General features: G+C 56.4%; 1 protein-coding gene across 3 annotated transcripts in view; it reads right to left on the reverse strand.

Moving 5' to 3' along the window:
- Positions 1 to 436: 436 nt before the first annotated feature.
- The window catches only part of PAX7 (paired box 7), a 91,552-nt gene continuing 74,640 nt past the window's right edge, over positions 437 to 17,348 (reverse strand). For 2 of the 3 annotated variants that reach the window (XM_037148000.2, XM_037147999.2), the window contains exons 8-9: positions 7,766 to 8,012; positions 437 to 552 (exon numbers count right to left, since the gene is read on the reverse strand). In XM_037148000.2, the coding sequence (XP_037003895.2) occupies positions 437 to 552; positions 7,766 to 8,012 (363 nt within the window). Of the gene's footprint in view, positions 553 to 7,765; positions 8,039 to 17,348 lie in introns of all 3 variants that reach the window. The other variant, XM_037147998.2, reaches the window with a different exon arrangement.

The following is a 17,348-nucleotide window of genomic DNA, read 5'->3' on the forward strand; positions in this document are numbered from 1 at the left end:
GGAGTGGCCTGCAAGCTCCTCCCCCACCTCTGGCCAGGGTCCCGACTGGAGTCCAAGGGCTCTAGGACCTCATCCCAAACACCATCCTCCCTTGGGTGCTCATGGTGCTCTTTTGGGGTGAGCTTCCAACTCTGTGTCTCAGGCAGCACAGAGGCCACAACAGCGTTTGACCGGGCAAGGACTGTGGGCTGCCCAGAAACTCTCCTAGGGAGAAAGTACAGGGGCAGACTCCAAGGTGGGGGGTCACTCCAGGTCTCCAGCCACAGGTGAGTGATGGACTGACTGCACGCGTCCAGAGGGCTGGCTATGAGAAGGGAATGGGCTCCTTTCCTGGCTTCCTGGGACCCCCAGGGCCAGGAGGAACTGCGGCTGGGAGGTTCAGGGATCGGTGAGGGCTGAGCTGGGACGGGGGTTGGGGCAAGTCGCCCCAGGGGCCCTAGTAGGCCTGGCCAGTTTCCACCGGCAGGAGTCCCAGCACCGCGGAGTGCTCCCCAAGCTTCATGCGTCGCTGTGTGGAGAGGCTCACGTTTTTGGCCAGGTAATCAACAGCAGCTGGGAAGAAGAAAAAAGGAAACTCCTAGAAATTAAAATTCTTTTTTTTATTCTTCTATCTGCCCTGTATCTAGCCATCAAACCACCCACCCACATACATACCCATCCTTTTATCTGTCTCATTCATGGGTCTCTCATCCATTCATTTATCCATACATTGGTTTGTCCGTCCATCCATCCATCCATCCATCCATCCATCCATCCATCCATCCATCCTTCCATCCTTCCACCCATCCATCCATTTTGTCATGAAGGTCTTTCTTCTCACCTCTCTCCAATCATTCAGCAAATATTTACTTAACACTTAATAATAATAATAATAATAATAATAATAATAGAACCTCAGCTCTCTCATGAGTTCTGTAGGGAGGTCTGGAGGACACCCACATTGGTGAGGGAAGAACTGGCCCATCTCTCTGTGCATACGCCATGGGGCCCAGGTAGTAACTAGGGCAAGGTCCTTCTGCCTTCTCTGGACCCCGAACTCAGCTCACAGATGAGGCAAAGCAAGACCCCTTACTCAAAACTTAAAGCTGCTTTTGCAGTTGAGTTGAGGGGTCCATTTGGGGGAGGAGCCAGGGTCCTGATTTGCAGGAAGGCGAGACCATTAGCCTTGTCAATTGTGGTCACCCAGGAAAAAGGGATGAGAGTTGGAGGTGTGTGCTCGTGTGTGTGTGAGAGAGAACAGTGGACATGAGAACCTTGGTGAGGTGGCAATGGGCGTGAACATGAATGTTCCCACATGAGCAATACTTGCACAAGTACGTGTGCATGGATGTGGGCGAGTTGTGTGTACCCGTGTGAGCGGAACTATGGGAATGCTTATGCATGTACAGGTAACCGTGTACAGGTGAGTTCCACCGAAGCCATGCACATGTGTCAGAGCGTGTGTGCACAGGTACGACTGTGTGTGCACGTGTTGTCTGAGCTGTGTTAATTGCACCTGCCTGAGGCTACGGCAGAAATCAGCTCTGACCAAGTGATGAGACTGGCGTGTGACCAAGGACTCCTGAGCCACACAGATGCTGCTTCCCAAGCCAGAGTCGTGGCTGTCGCCACTCCACCCCCCTGGGATGTCTCAAACCCAGGGGGGAGAGGAGGATGGACAGGGTGTTGCACCAGGGATCACGAGGCTGAGCCCAACACTCGCTTTGTCACCTGCCCACTGAGGGACCCCGTGACACTCTCCACGCCTCCCTGAAGCTGAGGGCTTCTGCCTAGGGTAGGTGGTTGGAGCCAGGAGGTGACAGGGAGGCCAGAGGGCGGGCCCAAGAACTGAGCTATAGGAGGCCATATTGCCTTGTGGTTCAAATGACCTAGGTTCAAATCCTCTGTGCCTGCCAGCTTTGTGTAATTCCGAGTATCCCACTTCACCTGCCCAAGCCTCAGTTTCCTTGTCTGTGAAATGGGGATAATAATGGCAGCTGGGCTGAAGAGCTGTGGTGAGAATGAAACGGGAAAATGCATGTAAAGTGGCTGATTGGCTGGTTAGCACTGTGCCTGGCACACAGCGAGCTCAGCAGACGTTGGCCACTAATTTAATAATCAGACGTGACCTTCGATGGGGCAAGAAGAAAAGTGAAGAGGGCAACGTGGAGTCCCGACCACCTCCTGTGCGTTGGCATTGGGCGAACGTCCTTGCCACTCCAAACACGTTTCCTTGCCCATCAAATGGAAAGAGCAAGTTCTACCCTCCTCAAGGGCTGTTACGAGGATCAAGTAAGACAATGTGCTTTAAGATGCTGAGCACAGAGGGCTGGCTCAGGGCACAGCCCCCTAGGTTCCTAAAGAACGTGCAAACATCCTGGGCTGAGCCACTGGGTTGTGCCTGAAGTCACTCCTTCTTTACAGGCCCCGCTGGTCGGGTGGAGGTGGTGGGGGCCAGCCCTGCCCTGCCTGGGTCTGTCCCACCTCTGCTCTGCCTGGGTCTGCCCGTTACTGGTGGGGGGGGGGGGGGCATTCCCCATCTCTGGCCTCAGGGGACCCTGCTCTTCTGGCCACACCACCTCTGCAGCTTGAAGCCTCTTTATCTGGGCTCTAGTGCCCGCCCAGTGGGAGGAGTCTAATTTTCAGAGTCACAGTGGGAACAGGAGGAGGAGGAGCTAACGTTTACTGAGAGCTTGCTCCTGTCCTAGGCAGTTTCCATGGTCATCTCCCAACAGCTCTCTGAGGCTGGGGATAATGATTTAGGAACCGGGGACCCTTCCCTGAGAGACGGCATAATTTGAAGGATCACGTGGCTCCTAAGCTGTGGAGCCAGGACTCAAACGGAGCAGTCAGATGCGCTCTTGACCACTCCCACGACTTCACCCAGCAGCTGCCTACAGTATAACCCCAGCACTAGGAGTGCACGGGGCACCCCCAGATCCTGCACTGGCCTCACTTTCCACTCTGGAAGCGTAAGTGACTTCTCCAAGGGCACGTGGTCGAGTGTGGTGATGCTGCCTGAATTCCCAAAGGCTCTGCCCACCCCTCCTTCCTCCACATCATGCCACCCTCTCATGCCACCCTCTCCAGCTCTTCCTGCAGACGGGTGGGAGGGTCTGGCTTTGAATAGCAGTGACAAGAACAACAAAGTGAGACCCCTGTGTATGAGCCCTTACTATGGGCCAGGTAGACATAATCTCACTGAGTTCTTTCAACAGCCCCAGGCTTTAGGTACGGCTGTTCCCATTTTACAGAGGTGGACACTGAGGCGCTGAAAGATTTGCTGGCCCAGAGTCACGCACCACACGTGAGGTGGCAGAGCCTGAGTTTGTCCTGTTTGCACCTCTGATCACTCTGTCCCTTCCTCTTCAGCTTTTCCCAGTTACTAACGATGGCCCAGCACACAGTAGGAGCTTCCCCAGGCTCTGCCAAGGTGAGCAAGAAGCCAAACTCTACTGACGACCCAGGCAATTCCAAGGACACCCATCACACCGCAGAGCCTGCCTCTCCCTGGGGCCCAGCAGGGGTCGGCGAGGGCAGGGCTGTGGCATTTCTCATTATGGCCTCTGTCAGCGGCCCTCCCTGTCCCTCTGTCTCTCTGTGTCTCCCCTTCTCTGCCTCGCACCCACGCTCGGGCTCCAAACGTCTCAAATTAGATTAATCGGGAGTTGGCAGGAGATGCGGCCGTGATGCCAACCGGTAAACAAATCTCAGCCGTCAGCATCCTGTCAGCCTGCGGCCCCAGAGGAGGACCCTTCCAGACACCAGTTCTTATTAGAGTTGTCAGATCTATTAAAATTCTCTTCACACTTCTGCGTTCTATCAGCCCCGTCATTAGTGCGGCCCTGGCCTCTGGGAACGCCAGGGCCATATTAATCTGCCGTGTGCCCTGTCCCTGTCCCCCTACCCCGACCCCCTCTGGGGACAGGGGAGAAAGACAGATGGACGGACAGTGGCTGGGGGCAGGTGAGGAGGGTGTGGCGGTGTCCCCATGCCGGGAGAGGACATGCACTCTGCCCTTTAAGGGTCTGGCCCGTGTGCACGGGCTGTGCACACCTGAAGGCGAGGCCCTTTGGGGCAGGGACGTGGGTGGGGGTGTGCACACACGGATGCACACGTTGGTGTGACCTTGGGCGAACAACCTCCCCGGTATCCCATTTCCTCATCCATCCACCAGGAATAACTATACAGGATGGCCGTGAGGATGGGCTTCCAGGCCCACAATAGGTGCTCAATAAAAAGCCATTTCTCCTTCCTTCACATACACACACTTTTGTATCTTTACACTCCAAAGCCATGTATACACACGTATTCACCAACACTCACGTACAAGCTAATTTCTGTGTGTGTGCGCCTCTGCGCAGCATAGATGGGTTGAAGCTGTGAATGTTAGCCTGTACACAGTGGGTCTAGGTATGTACCATTACGAGGTGTCTTACATGAGTTTGTGGTTTGGCTAGAGAACTGGGTTTGACGTTAGGAGCCCCGGGCCCCCTATTCACCTACTGTGTGACCTTGGGGAAGTTTCTAGCCTCTCTGAGCCTTAGCTTGTGCATCTGCAACCTGAGGACAAATAACATCTGCCTTGGGTGGGGTTTCGAGAATCACAGGAATTACAGAAAATGAGGAACATGTGTTTCACTCAGTGCCTGCTTGTGAAAACTCACGCACAGGACAGACGTGAGCAGATGGCAGGCTGGACTGGGCGTGCACAGGCAATTCAGGACTTTTGCCTGTGGGCTGTGGGAGCCTGGTCATAGGGGCGTTTGGTTGCCCATGAACATGGGGTGGGAGGTCAATGGGAACACAGTGCACCCCTCCATGGTCCCAGGATGTCAAAGGCGAGGAAGATGCTACAATGGAAAATTTTGAGAAGGTTGAGTCTAATCCCCAGGCCCCCATTTCACAGATGGCAAAACTGAGGCTCAGAGAAGCAGGGTGCCTTGCCCACTCTCAGGGTACGAGTGGGGCAGACTTCCTCAGGCCCCTCCTAGCCCAACCCTGGAGCCTTTGTGGGGTGGGGTCTTGTGTTCATTCCCTCTGGGCTGGGCTGGGCTGGGCTGAAGAATGTGCTCTAAGTCAGGAGGAAGAGCCAGAGGAGCAGGGGTGGAGCTACAGGGGAGTGGGAGAGGGGCCGAGGGGGAGGAGGGATGGTCGCCAGCTTCTGGGAGGAGATGGGAACAAACACTCCTTTCTCGCCTCCTGGGCCCTTTCTTTTTTGATCCCCCCTCCCTCACCACCCCTGTGCTGACTCGGGGTTAATTTTATTTCCGAGCTGGGCAGGCGCCCCTGGAGTCGGGCACAGGGCTCCGGGTGTGACTAACGCCTGCCCCAGGCCGGGGCTCTAAACTCTTTATCAAGAGCACATGTGTCTCGCCGCTCCGCGCCCCGGCGTGTGGCTGGGGCAGTGGTCTCCCTTGGCTCCTCTGGAAAACATCATCCGCGTGGACACACCCTACGCTCAAACGTGCGTGCACCCACTTTATTGTGCTTCCACACACTTGCTCCCCATGCACACACGTTCACACACAGTTATACACACAGATGACACCGCGTGTCCAAGCCTGGACACACAGCTATACACAGGAGCAGGCAGCCACGCCCATGCAGACACTCACATGTGCACACACCCATATTTACACATGGCACACGCCGTATACCTGTCCACACACACCCTCCTAATACAGACACATGTGCACACATGTATACAGTCACACATACTTGCACACTCACATCCACATACACGTCTTTATTAATATACGTCTACGCAGTAACACACACACACCATATGGCAAACACAGAGGCACAGCCACACGCACATGCCTGAATGCACATGCAAACACGTGTTGTTATAGCCACACATGCTTATGTGACCAAATGTGTGTAGGCATGGTCACATAAAAGGCCACGTGCATACCATATATACACCGTATGCTAATTTAAACTCGCATGTGTGTGAATAATCACATGCACACACCCCAGCATGTGCCACTCACATTCACACTCACATACACACATACACCTTTGCACAAGAACGTGTGCACTAACACTTGTATGTTGGCATCCTCACGGATACACACAGACACACACAAACTGTAACACGTCTAAAACACAGGTTCACTCTCATGCACACACAGGTGTGCACATACATCATATTCAAAGGCGCACATGCAAAAGGAAGCCGTGAACACAGCTGGGATGTGGAGGCCAGCACAGCTGGCCCTCATTTAGCCGTGGAGGCCAAGGTCACACGAGGAGGAGTGGGCTGGTGTGGGGAACAGGAAGCAGAGGTCAGGGAGGCCGGGCCGAGGCTGTGGCGAGGACGGGGGCTGTGTGAGGATGGCCTTGGGCTGGGAGGTCTCACCCTCTCGCCACACGCCCTTCTGATTAGTTTGACACCAGCAGGTGAGGCCTTTGCCGGGAGGTGGGGCAGGAGGAGCAGCCAGTGACCTCGGCGACCTGTGCCCTCTTGGCCTGCCCTGCTGCTGCCCTGGCCAGCAGCTGGGAGCTGGGGCTGGGCTGCCTTCCGAGCTTTTGGTCTGAGGGTCTGCACGCCGGCCTCTGGGCAGAACGCCAAGGGGATGGCGACTGGGCTGGGCGCGTGAGACACGCTAAAAATTTTGGGAAACCAAGGCTGAGGACAGGGGTAGAGGACAGAGCCCCCAATACAGCAGTGCCCCACAGCCAGGGGACAGAAAGGGGCAGGGTCCCTAACACCATACTGTCCCACTCAGCGGCTGCCGGCCATGGGTGGCTCTGGAGCACCTGACCGGTGACCAGTGAGACCGAGGAGCCAAATTTTACATTTTGATTCCATCATACCTAATTTAAATTTAAAAACTCAAATTCAGTTTAATTTAGTGGGTGGGAAACTTTTCAGTATCTTTGGAACAACCTGGGTATGCAAACCCATAATTTCCTCAGAGTAAATTGTATAAAACACTGACTCAGACGAAGCACTTCCAACGAACACTTTGAGTCCGAACAAAAACGGGATGCACTTCAAAGAGGCAGAATGAAGAAAAGAATGTAAAATGTTTCATTGATAATCTTATATGGACTGTATGTCAAAATGATCGCCTGTTAGATAGAATGCGTGAAATAAAATATATTAGTAAAAATAACTTCGCTGTTACTTCTCACATTTTAAAATAACAACTTCTTGGCCCTGGCCGAGTGGCTCAGTCAGTTAAGTGTGTCGGCCATACACCAAAAGGTTGTGGGTTCGATTCCCAGACAGGGCACATATGTAGATTGCGGGTTTGATCCCCAGTAGGGGCGCATGCATACAGGACGGCGATCCATCGACATTTCTCTCTCACATCCATGGTTCTCTCTCGCTCCCTCTCTATCAATAAACATATCCTTGGGGGAGGGTTAAAAAAATAAAATAAATAAAATACAATGTGGCTCCATGGAAATTTTAAATGCCATTTGCGGCTCATATTATGCAGGGTGGGCAAAAGTAGGTTTATAGTTGTGAGTGGCGTTCTTCTGAGTTCGTCGAGCTATTGTGAGAATCGTAACCTGTGTCTTTCCGTGCGAACCACTGTGAAGCCCGTTTGCCCAGCCCTGTGCGCCTACGAGAAAGCTTTCCCCTGCCGCGGCGGCGGCTGCAGGGCTCCGGCTCAGTACCGTCTTAGAACGGCTGTTCCTCCCATCTGGACGGACCTCCACGTCCTCATCTGTGAGATGGGAACCCCCCACCCCAACGACCCCTTATAGCTCTGTACGAATAAGCAGGGGGCGGGGTGGGGAAGGGGAGGCTGGGGCACGGGGCACTCACTCTGGCCGTACTGGCCGTACTGGTAGCCAGCCACGGGGTCCACGCTGTAGCCGGTGGTACTGTAGGTGGGTGGGCAGTAGGACTGGGAGGTGGGCAGGCTGTCCCCCGGCTTGATGGAGTCCGCCCGCTGGCTGCAGCTGGCCGAGATGGAGGGGGCCGAGTCCAGGCCGCCGTGCAGCGGGGAGATGGAGAAGTCGGCCTGCGGCTGCGGCGGCACTGCGCTGGGGTTGCTCAGAATGCTCATCACCTGTGGGGAGAGACCATCCGTGTCGGCTGAGTGGCCGGGGTGGGCGCTGGAAGGACCCCCAAAGATGCAAGCACTGCAGAGATGACGCCAGGCCGGCCCCAGACGGGCCGCTGCTGGAGTTTGTCTCTGGAGGTCCCGGCAGCATCGAGATCTTCAGGTGACCTGTCTGCTTGCCCTTGCGGGTTAGAGAGTTAGTGGTTTCTCCTGGTTAGGTCCTGACCCAGGGAGGCTTCCCCCGCTGCGAGCTCTGGGGTGAGGCGGGGCCTGTTCATCTCTCTAGCCCCAGGCCTGACTGGCTGAAGGAATGCCCAAGTGCAGGAAGGAATGAATGAACAAACCGGCTACTTCTGTCTCCCATCAGACAGGGAGCTTCCCGAGGACAGGGCCTGTGCCTCCCCCATCAGACCGGGACACCCCAACTCCAGCACAAAGGTTAGAGCAGGACTTGGGTCTGTTGGCTTCACTCCTCACCCCATGCTAGGCCCGCTATGCTTTTGACCTTGGCCAAGACCTGGTGCCCTCCTGGGAATGTACAACACCCATGCACATGGCCAGTCTGTCCAGTGGCCTCCCCAGAACCTTTCTTTGATTCTGACAGACCCCAGATGTCTGTGACCGTCCCCGCCTCCTTGAGTGGCCTGGTTCAGTAAACAGAAACCCACGTCAGTGCTGGCAACTCGGACCGAGGGCGTGGGACTCGTCCCCAGAGACTCCGCTTAAAGAACCGGGTGTTGGTTCACTGGTGTGTTCACGCATTCATTCAGCAAACACGCAAACATGGATGGTGCTTGGACACCAGACCTGAGGCAGAGCCCTGGGACTTCAGAGGACGGAGAGCCATGGTCACGGCCCTCAGCTTGGGGAGTGTCTGGGTCTGGGGCAGGGGGGCACATGGCAACAGACTGTCGAGGTACGGAGTGACGAACTGTCACAGAGGCAGCTCAAGAGGCAGTGCGAGCCCAGAGGAGGGCCCCCAGCCAGCTGGGTGGCCCACCTGGAGGAGGTGACACCTGCTATCCAGCTCTCTAGAAGAGACAGTGGGGAGAGAGGGGCAGGCAGCAGGACTCCCTGCAGAGTGAGAGAGCACAGTGCCATTGTCAGTCCGCGGGGGAGGGGCAGAGGGAGGGGCAGACCTTTGTGCATCTAACCTGCAGGCCCGGGACCCTGGTAACCTTCTGGTAACACCGCCCTCTATGGGAGGGAGGCCCCAGTGCCCGGTGGGGCCAGGCTTGCTGACAGTCTGCCCAACGCCGTGCTAAAGAATCACGCCGCCATCCGTGCTGGGCACATGACTATACTCTCTGACTCCTGGTTTCCCCACCCACCTCCCGGGACACTGAGGGTGAAAGACTTCCGAGCAACGACCTTATGGTTGATGACATCTTCGTAAACAGCTGCCTTCTCCCTCTTGACTTGCCCCTGCCATAGACATGAGGGCATGGTCGGGATCGACAACCTCATGCCAGGGACAGACACGGAGGACCTCCACTTCCTAGCTGTGCAGCCTCCCGGTGTCCCTGACCCTCTGTGACCGCCCCATCCTGGGGGCTGTGTGCCCTAACTCAGGTGGTGACGGGCTAAACTCAGAGTGTGGCAGGGGATGGGACGTGCTCAGCAGCGAAAGGGCTTTGTGTCCAGCCTGGCAGGAGGAAGTGCTCGGGGAACTAGCAGCCCCGCCCTTCCAGTCCTCTGCTTCCCTGCCTCCGCCTCGTCTTGCTCAGCCACACACTCACGTGACTCTCCCAATCCAGAGCCCTACAGAGACACGTGGGATGGAGCTGCGAGGCCCATTTCTCAGATGACAAACCCGAGGCCCACGCAGGGCTGGGGTTTCTCCCCATCTCACGGTAGGGCCGGTTGGCCGGACCCCACTGGCTCTCCTGGAGAGCGCCAAGACTAACTCAAAGATGACTCTTAGGCACGAGACACCTTCAGAGGTTCTTACTCCAGGGACCGGCCAGTTTGTTTCCTGGGCAGCTACTGGTGGGGGTCCTGTCCCCTAAGACTCTTCCCATGACGCTCTCAACACACTCCCCTCAGCACTGGGGACACCCCTCTTTTGTCCTTTACCTGCCCCGGCACCTTCCCAGAGCCAATCAGTCCAGACCTCCCCAAAAGAGGTGCGATCGGTACCAAAAAGCACACGCCGTGAGGAGATGAAGCAGACAGCTTTCCAGGGAGGGGAAGCAGCAAGTGCAAAGGCCCTGAGGTGGGCGCAGATAATACTGGGAAGGCCACCCGTGCCATGCACCCCGCAAGGAGAATCCTTTGTCAGAGGGACTTGCGTGGTGCCCGTGGCTCCGGGGGCCTCGGACCCTGGGCCATTACCGGGCTCCTCTGAATCAGCTCAGGCCCAGGGAGCTCTTGCTGTAACGGGACTGGCTCAGTGGGATTTGCCCTGGAACATCAAACCAAATCCCCATCTGGGGTAGGTGTGAATGGAGGGGGCGGCATCTGCTTACTCTGTCCCAGGGCCCCTGGAGGCCTGTGGATCAAAGGGCTTCCATTCCACGCGCATGGCGGCTTCCAAGCAAATGGGGCAGGACTCAGCTGGAGGGAGGTGCCAGGTAGGAGCAGCGACTCCTCAAGGAAATAGACTATTACCACCCCCACTCCGCACACGGCGGCGGCGTGAAAGGTGCCCGAGAGGACACAACCAGTGAGCAGCAGGGCTGGGCTATGAACCCAGGTCTCTCTGGCTTCTACCATGTTCTTCCCCACAACAAGCAGTGCTGGGGAAAATGGGCAGAAAACAGAGAGGGGTGCTCAGGAGCCCACCGCGCAGAGCGGTGCGGGCCTCCAGTTGGCCCGTGGACTCCCCGGAGTCCCGTTTTGCCCTCAGAAGCAGAGAACGTTTGCCCACCATCAGGGGCCTAGCCGAGGTCTGGAGCCTGCAAACTTTTGAACTTGAGGAAGTCCTGGTCTGATGCGGTAATCCACCCTCCTCAAGAATGCTAAGGCCTCTCCCTGGTGGGTTTTACTTTTTTCCCGGTGACCTTGCTTTCACTAATGTATTACTTCTTGGTACGTTACCGTTACTAACTCAAAATCAATACCGACCTCCACATCTGTAAGGTTTTATCTGAAGGCAAATCTCCCGGCTGTCCGTCAGGCTGAGTGACAGCCATCCCTTCCTCTACCCCCCCACTGGCCGTGGCCCCCGCCCGCCCCCAGCCCCTTCCTTTCTCTCTGCTCTAAATCAGTCCCAGCCTCCACCAGACTAAATCAATAAGGGGCTGGCCTCACCCCCCCCCTTCTGCCGCTGGGGAGAGGCTTGCAGGTTTTGGGGGGGTGGGAGCCGAGGGAGCCCCGTGCCAGCCCCCCTTCCACATCCTCTGCTCACCGCCCCCTCCCCCGGGACTTGCTGGCGCTCCCCTACTTTAAAAGAAGGGGCTGGGAGAAATGTAATTAATTCCCTCCGTTCCTGAGCTGGCCCGCAGGGCCTGGGACCAAGGAGGCTGAGCTGAGATCTGCACCCTCTGTGATAACCGAATGTGGCTTTGGGAGCGAGGCTGCAATTAGAAGGGGCGATCTCCATCATAGGGGCTCTGTGGCACGGTTTGGGGTAGATGAGTGGGGGCCTCCGCAGAAAGCAGAGGAGGGAGGGAGGGGCAGGGGCTGAGACCGATGAGGTCAGGACATTGGACCTGGAGGTGAGGCTGGGGCTGGAATGGGGCCAAAGACCACTCGCACCAGCGGGTAGGTTGGAAGGCTCACCATGCAGTGCCCGAGGAGGACCAGACCGAGAGTTCAGCAAGGGCGCCCGGCCGCCCAGTGCTCTGCGGGGCTTCCCTGCCGCTCTGGGAGCAGAACACCTGCAGTAGCGTCCATGCTCTGCTGCTGACTAGCTGTGGCCCTGGGCAATTTCTTTAACCTTCTGGGCCTCAGTTTTCCCGTCTGTATAATGGGAATGATAGTACTTGTAGCTGCCTATAGGGTCGCTATAAGGATTAAATGAAGTAAACACACATGATGGTACCCGGCACACCACTGGTTCTCAGTAAATGCAAGGTCTCCCTTCCTCTCCCACCCATTTTGGAAGAGACCTGGCTGAAGGGAGAAATGAGCACTCGAGGGCAGACTCGAGGGACTGCTGCTCCCTGTCGGGGACCATGTTGTCTTTACCTCTTCTTCCCCGTGGGGCCTGGCACACAGTGGGTGCTTTCTGAACAGAGAATTAATGACTCCGCCTCCGTGAAGAAGCTGCGGCCTATGCTCTGAAAAGGCGGCTGGAGGCGGGTCCCTCGGATGAGCCGCATCCCCGCTTTGGCCTGAGCGTGCTCATCTACAGTGAGGGGGTGGTATCAAAGGACACGGGGCCCTGAGAGTGAACCTGTGAAGTCTCCAGTCGAGACTTAGCATGACCCAGAATTCACACCGGGAAGCCCACGCTGCACCTCTGTGGGGACACACACCGAAGCCAGGGAGGCCTCTTGTCTGGTTGGCCGAAGACCTTTTCCTCAAAACTCCCATGAACCAGCATGAAAACCCTTCACAGGTGCATCTCTCTTTCTCTTCAACTCATTAGTATGTTTAATATGTGCACACACTTACATGTAAACACACCAGAAAACACCCATGAACCTGAGAAGCACTTTGGAGATGGATGCATTTCACACGTGGGGAAACTGAGGTTCAGAGAAGGGCAGACTTGCCCGTGGGGAGCGGGTCGGCGGCTCGCGGCCCCGCCCCTCCTGCCCCAGTCCCAGGCGTGGCTCCGAAAGGGCCTGCTGGCCCGTGTGCTCACCTCCAAGCCTCCCATCCTCACGTTCGGTAGCAGCCCTGGCCCACCCTCCAACCAATTCACTCCCGGGGCTTCCACTAGCAGTGAGAGGGGCTGGCATGTTTGGGGGTGGCCTGCAGACCAGAGGCAGAGAAGGGCACAGTGTGCTGGGCATGGAAAACAGCGTCTGTCTGGACTGAGTGAAGTAGGTCTCCTTTGGGCCCCCAACTGTCCCAGACTGGGACAGCCCAGCTTATAACTTGCCCTGGTCCCTAAGGGTCTGGGGCCTGGAGTCCGTCCCTGTGTCCATCTCTGTGAGAAGAAGGGACAGGGCCACTCCTGCGGTTTGCCCGCTCAGTCACTGCTTCTTCACCTCGGTGCCCAGTGGAATCAGTTGAACAGTCTTTCAAAATGCCGATGCCTGGGCCCCACCCCTTAGAGATTCTGGCCTGTCATTCTAAGGCCTAAAGCTCATTCCAATGTGCAGCAAGGCTAAGTACCATGCTCTCCAACCATCAGCACGATTGCTACACACACGTCATACAGCTACACACCCACACCCGGGTGGGCGAGACATGAGCACACCCCCCCCCCCCCCCAGAATGCAACAGACGCTCGTGCCGGAACACACACAGCATCACACAGGCAGACCCATGAGAACACAAGAGAATGCACATGAAAACACCCCCACCCCCACGCACCACTAGCCACGTGCCATCCGCATGCTTCAGAGATGCTCAGGCAAAGTCACACGCACATCTGTGTGCACCGCAGCCTCACAACTCTGTGATTGCCAGCGCACCGAGGCTCGCCCATGTGCCTGCACAAGCCCGCAGCAGACGCCCGGTACACATCACGCAGCAGACCCCTGCCCACTCCGCCGCCTGCCCCCAGCTCCACGCTGGGATCAGTGCAAGCGAGAAATCACCCACCCAGGCGGCCCACCACCCTCCCTCCCCCTCCCCTGCGCAGTTCTGCTAAGAGGATCTGGGCCCCCTCCCCTCTCCCTGCCCCCTGTAGACAGCAGTAATGGGCTTCGGGTGCTGACTTTGAGCTTCCAAACAAGATTTCCTGCAGGCTTCCCTGTTCCCACCCCCTTTCCCCGCCACCTCTGGCTCCCGGCCCTCTCCCTGAACCCCCTCCACGTCCGCAGCTCATCCAGTGGCCCCTGCCCACCAGCAGAGCCCACCTCCAGGCATGGCCCTCCCCCGACCTCAGCCTCAGCCCCTGATTCCAGGTCTTCATCCGTCACCACCCAGCTCTCCCGGGGGGGCCCTCTAAGTCTGCCTGCCGTCACTCTCTCTCACACAGCGCAGTACCTTAGTTCCCAAAGCATTTCCCTTCAAGCCTATAAGTACTCTAGGAAGCACCACTAGCCCATTTTTCAGTTGAGGAAACTGAGTCTTAGGGGCTCATCCAGAATTTCCTGGGGGATGCCTGGCAGCGTTGGGGCAAGAACACCTGACCTCTGACTTCTAGCCCAATGGGCCTGCCCTGGCTGTGGTCTTCATTACCACGGAAGGCTCTGGGCTGTTCTAACTGGTGTGTGTGTGTGTATGTGTGTGTGCTGAGCAGGTATCTGTTGGAATATCACAGGTGTGAGATTAGGGTGTGCATGCATGCACATATGTGCACATGGGAGCACTGTGTGTAGTCTATCTGTGAATCATGTATGTGTGTTTATGAGTTGGCATGTGCACGTGTGTGAATATTGTGGGTCGGTGTGCCCATGTGTGTGATTATCATGTGTATTACATGTGCATGTGTGCATGAGCACTTCACATGTACTCCCATGTGGGCGTGTGTCCTATTGACCTCTCTAGTTGACCTCACCAAGGGCCTGGGGACTCGGGAGCCCAGAGGGCACTCGGTGAGCACCGGGTCACTGACTGTCCTCTCGGACCAGGAGGGGCCTCCCCACTCCACACTCTGGCAGGTTATCTCTTCCGCTCATGTGGGAGTTCAAAGTGCAAGACCCGAGAAGACTCACGAGACAGGCTGTGTGCGATGAAGAGGAATTTCTGCAGAGAAAGGATTCAGCCAAGACTTCAGTAAGAGCCTCCTAGTGTGTGGAGGGCGAGGCTCTGAAGGGCTGAGCCACAGAAGGCTATGAAGTCTTGGGTTTGGGCCCTGCCCAGAGCAGACTTTCAGCCCTCCTAGGGCCCCGTCTTCCACCCTGGGCACTAATGCATCCTGACCCTGGATCTAACCAGGAACTGCTGGGGGTAGACTTGGTGTCCTACTCCTACCTAGTGCCTGGCACATAGTAGGTATACAACGAACATCTGTGAGCGAGTGAACGCCTGGCTGAATTCCCGAATGAGTGAGTGAATCCATCTGTCTGTCTCCAGCACGGGGCCTGGCACAGAGCTGAATGAATGAGAATGGAGGGTCTTGTAGATGCTCCCACCCAGCCCTCAGCTCAACAAATTTCAGAGCCCCCTCCCCACCACAGGGGTCCCTGCAGGCTTTAGCTGAAAACTATGTGGAAGTAAGAAGCTGCACAGAATGACTTCCCACTCATTGTCCCAGAAGCTACAAACTCTGATATACACACACACTTTCAATGTTTGGCCTATAAGATGTCAATCTCCAAAAATCTAGAAACATATAGAAATATCTGGAAACCCTGCAGGGAGCCTGAATTTGCCCCTCCTCCTTTCCTGGGAGGATCCTGGGTTGGCCCAAGTCCGAAGGTGTCTGTGCAGGGTAGGTCCGAGGGCCCCCTGGCCGCCGGAGGGCGCCGGGGCTGGTGGGGCTCGAGGGAGGCAGAGACCATCCCCGGTGGCGCGATAATGGCGGACGAGGGATTAGTGCAGCTCCGCTCAGAGCAGCAGCGGGGTTGGAGAAAGAAGGGGCCGATCGCTGGGAAAGATATGACTATTTAAAGATAATGATTGCATAAATTTAATTAGCACACTTTCACGCGGCAAATGGCCGTTTTGTAATTAATGTATTTGGCCTTACTAAGCATGAAAGATCCCATCTCCTCCCCCTCCCCTCCCGCTCCCCCTCCTCTGCGGCCCCTAATGAAAGACAGAAAGCAAGTGACAGGAACAGTTTGTCAGCGGCTCCAGGTGTCAGGGGCCTAATTGGCTGAGCCGAGGGGAAGCGGGGAGGCAGGAGGGCCGTGAGGGGTGAGACGAGCGCCTCCTTGGCTCGCCGGGCCCAGGTTGGGAGAGGAGGAGGAGGATGGGGAGGCCTGGGCTCTTGGCCCCCTGGTGTAGCGGGGGACTCCCCCTTGGTAATTGCCAGAGACATGAACGCAGATTGGCGGTGGCAGGAAGTGAGTGGTGGCAGGCAGGCCTCGTTAGTACCTGGGCGGACAAGCTGGCACATATCACCATGCGTTAAGGACTCATGGCCGTGACAGCCCAGGCCCAGCTTGCCCTCTCCCAGGAGCCAAGTCCTTTCAGTGGAGGGAAGTGATGAATGAGCCTCAGTTTCCTCTTCTATAAAACGGCCCCCGGTTATCAAAAGGCTCAAAAAAAAAAAAAGATCATCGTTTTCCATGACTAAGCACCTAATACGTGCCAAGTACCTACTATGTGCAGGCAGCACTGCCATTTACTCCTTACCACAGCTGTCAGAAGAATGGGTATCTTTATCTTCCTGAAATTCAAATGCATTTTACCGCCCATGGTGTCTTTCTATGGCAGCCAGGCAGCACCCCAGTCAGGCAGCAGGGGTGTCAGAGCTGCGTGCAAAGCTTTTGCTGACGCCTTCAGATAAGGTCAAGTAAGGGCCAGCATCAAGGTCTCTTAGATCCAGTGACAGAGGGCTACTGGCTGCTCCGTGTTCGAGATCAGAAAACTGAGGCTCTGGGAGGCTTAGCAATTGGCCCACGTCTGTGAATTATTTAGTAAGTGGTGGGCTAGGACGTGAGCTCGGGAGACATAACTCCAAAGTTAATGCTCTTCCTAGCATCTACCAGCAGGACCTGCTGCAGGGCTGGCCCAGCACCTGTCCTACCCCCATGGTGCCATCCTCCCCCCCGCAGGCCGGCTAAGATGCTTGACTGGCTCCATAGGAAAGCCTCTTTGTCGGGTGGCTATAGTTGTCCATTGCCGTACAGCCCCAAAGTTAGAGCTGCCCGATTTTCTTGTACGGTGACAGGAAACTGCATTGAGAGGGTTCTAGCTGCCACGTCTGACCTCTGTGCCATAGCCCTCATGAGGCTGTGTGGGCTGTCACCTCTGACCATGACCTTCCATCATCTTCACATGCTGCCCTCCGCCAGCCTCAGGCACCGGCCCTGCCCCAACGCAGCCCAGCCCCTGCCCAGTTTTCTCAGAGGAAGCCAGGGCAGGGAGGCCTTGAGCCAGCCTTGGCCGGGTGGAGCAGGGCCCAGTCAGCCCTCTCCCAGACCAAATTCAATTTCAAAGCTTAATGAGTTTGCAGAAGAGCCGGGTGAGCTCGCCGACACCACTCCTTGCCGGCTGGGTGGTTCCCGCCCTGGCCACAGAGCGCACGGCAGCCGGAGCAGGGAGAGCCCTGGGCTCCAGCGAGAGTGGCGGGGGCACTGAGCGAGTGAAAAATGTCAGAGCAAATTGCTCTTGACAGCGTTAATATCTGCACCTCATAGCAATAATTACATGTAAATAAATAGCAAA

Source organism: Artibeus jamaicensis, unplaced genomic scaffold, assembly GCF_021234435.1.
Source record: "Artibeus jamaicensis isolate MK-2021 breed Jamaican fruit bat unplaced genomic scaffold, CSHL_Jam_final scaffold_847, whole genome shotgun sequence".
NCBI lineage: Eukaryota > Metazoa > Chordata > Mammalia > Chiroptera > Phyllostomidae > Artibeus > Artibeus jamaicensis.